This window comes from Adiantum capillus-veneris, chromosome 10 (assembly GCF_014529385.1).
Source record: "Adiantum capillus-veneris isolate H3 chromosome 10, ASM1452938v2, whole genome shotgun sequence".
NCBI lineage: Eukaryota > Viridiplantae > Streptophyta > Polypodiopsida > Polypodiales > Pteridaceae > Adiantum > Adiantum capillus-veneris.
In genome coordinates, this window is record NC_140940.1 from 94596865 (window position 1) to 94602018 (window position 5154).

At 44.2% G+C, this 5154-nt stretch overlaps 1 protein-coding gene across 1 annotated transcript; it reads right to left on the reverse strand.

Moving 5' to 3' along the window:
* Window positions 1–3659: 3659 nt before the first annotated feature.
* On the reverse strand, window positions 3660–4269 carry LOC147449279 (uncharacterized). The gene is made up of 2 exons (XM_086522589.1): window positions 4102–4269; window positions 3660–3746 (listed from the first exon to the last, which is right to left on the reverse strand). Exons 1-2 carry the CDS (start codon window positions 4267–4269, stop codon window positions 3660–3662), a joined length of 255 nt encoding a protein of 84 aa, XP_086378715.1.
* Window positions 4270–5154: the final 885 nt, after the last annotated feature.

The following is a 5154-nucleotide window of genomic DNA, read 5'->3' on the forward strand; positions in this document are numbered from 1 at the left end:
GGACTCTTACATTCTTTAGAGATTCCCAACGGTAAATGGGAAAGTATCTCCATGGATTTTATTGTGGGTTTACCAACCACTATTCGAGGACATGACTCGATATGGGTGGTCGTAGACCGGTTGACTAAACTTTGTCGATTTATTCCAACAAAGTCAACCATTAAGACCCCAGACTTAGCTAAGTTATTTGTGGAAAATCTTTACCGGTTGTATGGATTGCCAAGTAACATTGTGAGTGATCGTGATCCCAAGTTTAACACTCATTTTTGGAGGGCTGTTTTTAAACGATTGGGTACACAACTTAATTTAAGTACGGCTGATCACCCTGAAACAGATGGTCAGACGGAATGAGTCAACCAAGTGATAGAGGATATGCTACGAGCATACGTTAGCAAGAAGCAATCAGATTGGGAAGATTATCTTCCTATTCTTGAGTTTGCATATAATAGTGCTAAGCATGTTACAACTGGTTTTAGTCCATTCATGCTTATGTATGGTTTTCAACCTAGATCACCAGTGACGGTGGGGTCTGCAACTGAGAAGCTCCAACAGGTCAAGGAGTTTCTCCAAGATCATATGGAAATGCTGAGGCTTGCTCGTCAAAATGTTCGACAAGCACAGGATCGGTATAAGAAGTATGCTGATGAGAAACGTCGGCAAGTTACCTTCACGGAAGGTGAAGAGGTATTTTTGCGTGTATGAATAGCAACATCCTACGCGGGATGAATAGCAACAGTAAGAGTGAGGTGCTTTCCATCAACCACTTACAGACAGTCGCCCACGACTGACGACAAACTATGACTCAATCATTGATTATCCAGCCATATACGCGATATGGAATGGAGACAACCAACTAGGTTGAAAGCAGATTGGAGTTTCAGTGCAAAAATTTGCAGAAACAATAATGTCCATGAATTTGCATGCCGCTCCGAATAAATTTGTGTTAAACACTAGGGCCCATAACACCTAGTGTGCATGCATTTAACACAAACATATCCGAACCGCAATTCCATGACGAGACTTTCCACGGTACGTACGTAAAAGTCTTGCAACAAAATTTGGACAATAATAGAATGTGACAACCCGATCACACCTAGGTACCAACCATGAAACATTCTCATGAATATAGCATATTTTGCAACAAAAGTTGGACCATAACAGAATGTGACAACTCAGTCACACCTAGGTACCAACCATGAGACATTCTCATGTATATAGCATACTTAGCTATATGTAGAAACGACTTTCCGTTAAGGTGTTTCACAACAATTGTAATCGTAACAAGTTTGTACTTAGTACCCGCCAATTTTTGGCCAACTGAAATTGCTCCTGATACTGTGTGCTTAAAATGGTCGAACCAATGGATGCGACCAGCACCTAGGGACTTCGTCGCGACACATTGGTAAAAGTTGGCGCCAGTGTCAGTCCAAGAGACTCATATTCTCCACATGTGGAATATGTCTCAAACAAGGATATCAAGAAAAGCGACATCCATCAAGTACGAGCTGGTACTTGTGTGTGGAGGTAACTGCAAACACTCCGCGACAAGAGTGAGAGGGACCCTCATTATCATGCTCCACACTGGCTAAACTCAACTCCTTGAGTTCCTAGACCATGTTGTATCCCATGTGACAACATGTGCCAAATCGAACCCTCCAACTAGGTTCGTAACAGCATAAGGTATAGTAGACGCTACGGTCGAAATTACTCTGTTCCAACATGCCCTTGGCATGGCTTTGAAAAATTCAAGCGTATTTATACAACTTGCACTGGAAACCGTGGGTGTTGCCTGCACAATCCAACCCCTTTGGTTAACATCTACGTAGTCAAACCCCTTGGTAAGACCGTCTGTAGAAACTGCTCAACTAGCAGGCAACGGTAACCAACATAGTTAACCGTGTACATATTGATTGGAATCAACTCGAAAAGTTGAATTCGTCTGCTACCATGTGGTAGATTGTGGAATTCTTTCCTTGAAAGTATAACTGGGAGAGATCAACTGTGATCCTCAATGCAGATCAAACTGTGATCCTTAATACTGCTGGGTGATGTAGCAATCACCTGTCAGGTCTTACCCCAAAACAGTATGTCCATAGACACTCCGTAGTGCTATAGAGAGAGCAAGAAATCCACACAAGTGAACTGCCTAGCTCTTGTGGACAGCCATGCTGTCTCAACTGATTCCTGCATCTATACTTCCTTGTAGAGATCAGCTACTGTGTAGTGCAAAAATGACATTGTAAACATCCTGAATGACAAGACGCTTGCTCATCCATTAACGTCAATGTATACTTCCTTGGGTAGATCTATTCACTCTTGAAAACAATCACCCAAAGAATGCCAATAGTTGGGTCTTACCCTTGGCATGACAATGGATTGTAGCCTGTGTGGCTCATAGCCCCTGTGCAAATGAGTGTTCAATGGACGAAACAATGAAGACTAATTTGAGTAGCATCTTAACCATGCTGGGTTGTGGAACTTTCCTTGAACGACTATGACGTGTATAGTTGATTGCCATGCTCATGTGCATCTTATGCCTAGCGTGCAGCGTATCCTATAAGCATGCAACAAGTTTCTGCTATGACTCTCTCTTTGAGAGAGGTAATAGAAAAACACAACCACATCTTGATCTACCTGCCTTGCAGGGTCATGATTGTATGAAAATGACTTAGCATTGGCACTTTGCCTGTGAAATAAGTCCTAGATTTAGGTTCCTTTTAGTGTTGTTGGGTGTTGATAGCAACCAACCATCAGGTTCAACAATCCATCACTTAGTCTGTCCTTGACAGAGTCGCGAGTGTGATAGCGGAAGCATAATGCATAAAGTGGTGGAATCCATGCCACCTGCTTAGCATGCCTTGCATGCAAAAACGTAAGCCCTTGGCTACTATAACGGTCTCAAGCGTGAGAACCAAAACCATAAGTGCCTTGCACAATCTAAACTGGTAGGAATTCGGTGAGGTGATATTCCCTATTTTGCTAGTTTTTGCAAACTTGTGTGCCACGGCCCTTGATGACAAGTCATTGGGCAGTTCCTTGGCACAAGGGAGAAGCCGTGCTTCATGTAAAATTGCCAAAGCACTTTGCTTTGCACAATGACAGTAATTGCCAAGTAAAGTGTAAACATGGAAAAATAATAAGAACATAAAATTGGCTAACCTAGTCGTTGCGGTCACCAGTTGACTCAAAAGTCCGTGGAACAAAACTCGCTTAAAATGGCTCGTAGCCATATCTGCTGCACGGATGGGAGCTGTTGGATGTAAATATACATCCCTTGTATCATATACGCTCGTCTGTCACGTAATGAAATAAGCTGGAAGCATTTTGCCAAATCCTTCCCAAGTTTGTATGCTCATAGCATAAGCCGAACGTGGGAATTTTCCATGCAATATACCTGGCTTGAAGCCTTGCTTCGCATAAAGAATGTTGTGATACTAGATGACGAAGTCGGCTGTTGAGACACAAATATCATGACAAAAAGCATCGACCTTGTCGAGTGATTTCAACTGAAAGTAACCAGTCTTGTGTGGCAAACATCCTCTGTTCGCTTCGAGAAACAGTGACACGAAGTCGGCCATGCCGAGCAACATGCCCCCCCGCATCAAGTCGAGCAGTAGGATGTGCCAATCTCCTTGAGATTCTTAAGCATCGCGAATTTGCTATGCTTTTGCATCAAAGTCAACCGTTGAGGAGCCGTGCTTCGGAGCCAAGTGGTTGGGATTCAAGCCGTGCTTGATTCGAGTTTCCTAAGCAATACACAGCCTTGCTGTTAGAAACATCAGAACCATGTCATACTCAAGCCATGCTTGATTCAAGCTGGCCTGGGAAGCATAGGAAAGGTATATGCAATTCGGATTGACTGAAAACATCCGACCTAGACATAGCACGATAATTTTTCAAGACATGTCGTGCATGCCTGATCGTACTGATGATGGAGAAAAATCGTGCTTCGAACAAGCCCTGCTTGTGGATGTATATACACGTCTAGTACATGCGCGGTTACACGGCATCACTCATAGCCCTTGCATGTTATACTATTCAACAGGTACTTGAATAGTTTGATAAATACAAGTAAAAGTGAATGCTTACCTCATAATTTACCTGTATAAACTTGTCGGGTTGATCACATGGTCGGGATGCTCGAGCTTTCATGAACCTCGAATCGAGCATCAACATCGTCTTTGCTGAGTAGCCTTGCTGAATAACTTGCCCAATGTCAGCAATCACAGGTTCCAATGCAGAAAAGCCCTCTTCAAGCGATGGAACCATGTTGTCATATTCTGGATGGTCTTGTTAGCAACATCTGACGCGGTGTAGTGTCACCGCAAATAGAGCAGGTCGTGCCTGTACATGATCGCAAAGTTGTAGAAAATACGGCGGAGCTTTACCTTGATGGTCTGTAAAATTGCCTTGGAATTTTTCATGCGAAAACTCGACTGCCGACCCGAGAGCGATGAGAGTACCGTTCATCTTACGAAGAGCTCGGTGCGGGCCATTGCATGTCTTTGCATGTTAATGCATGCTAGTGCATGTGGGAAAGCTCCCCTGCAAGGTAAAAAGCTAGCAAATTTTTTTGTTTTGAAAAAAAAAATTAAAAAATTTACACAACTGCATAGCGATGGCGAAACGGCGATCAGCAGAGAGCCAGCACTTTCCTTGCGCTACGTAGCGATGGTGGTGACGGCGTTTGCTCCTGAAATGCGATGTGATCCTTGTGCCGAGCGCTCTGATTCAACCCCACCCGCGCTAGTTTTGGTGCAGATCGCCCTGCGATGCAAGCCCCTGCAAGAGTCGCTTCCCGCGGCCATACACTATCGATTTTCCTCCTTGACCTTCATGTGTATACAAGGGATCATGCCCACGACACAGCTTTTTGCTGTCATGTCAATATCGACCTCCCCTTTTGCAACCGAGCATGCATGGCATGCAAGCAAGCTATGCAAGCACGCTCTTCCTCCTCCTTCCAGGCATGAGAAAAAGAGAAAGCCTCCATAGCCTTGCATAGGCAAAACGAGAGAGAGAGAGAGAGAGAGAGAGAGAAGAAAACCATGCTTCCTCCCTGTCATGGCTCCACCCTACCTCCTCCTCTCCACCTTGCTCTGATACCAATGTTGGACCAGCGGGTAGACAGACATGCGAATAACCTCCCAACCA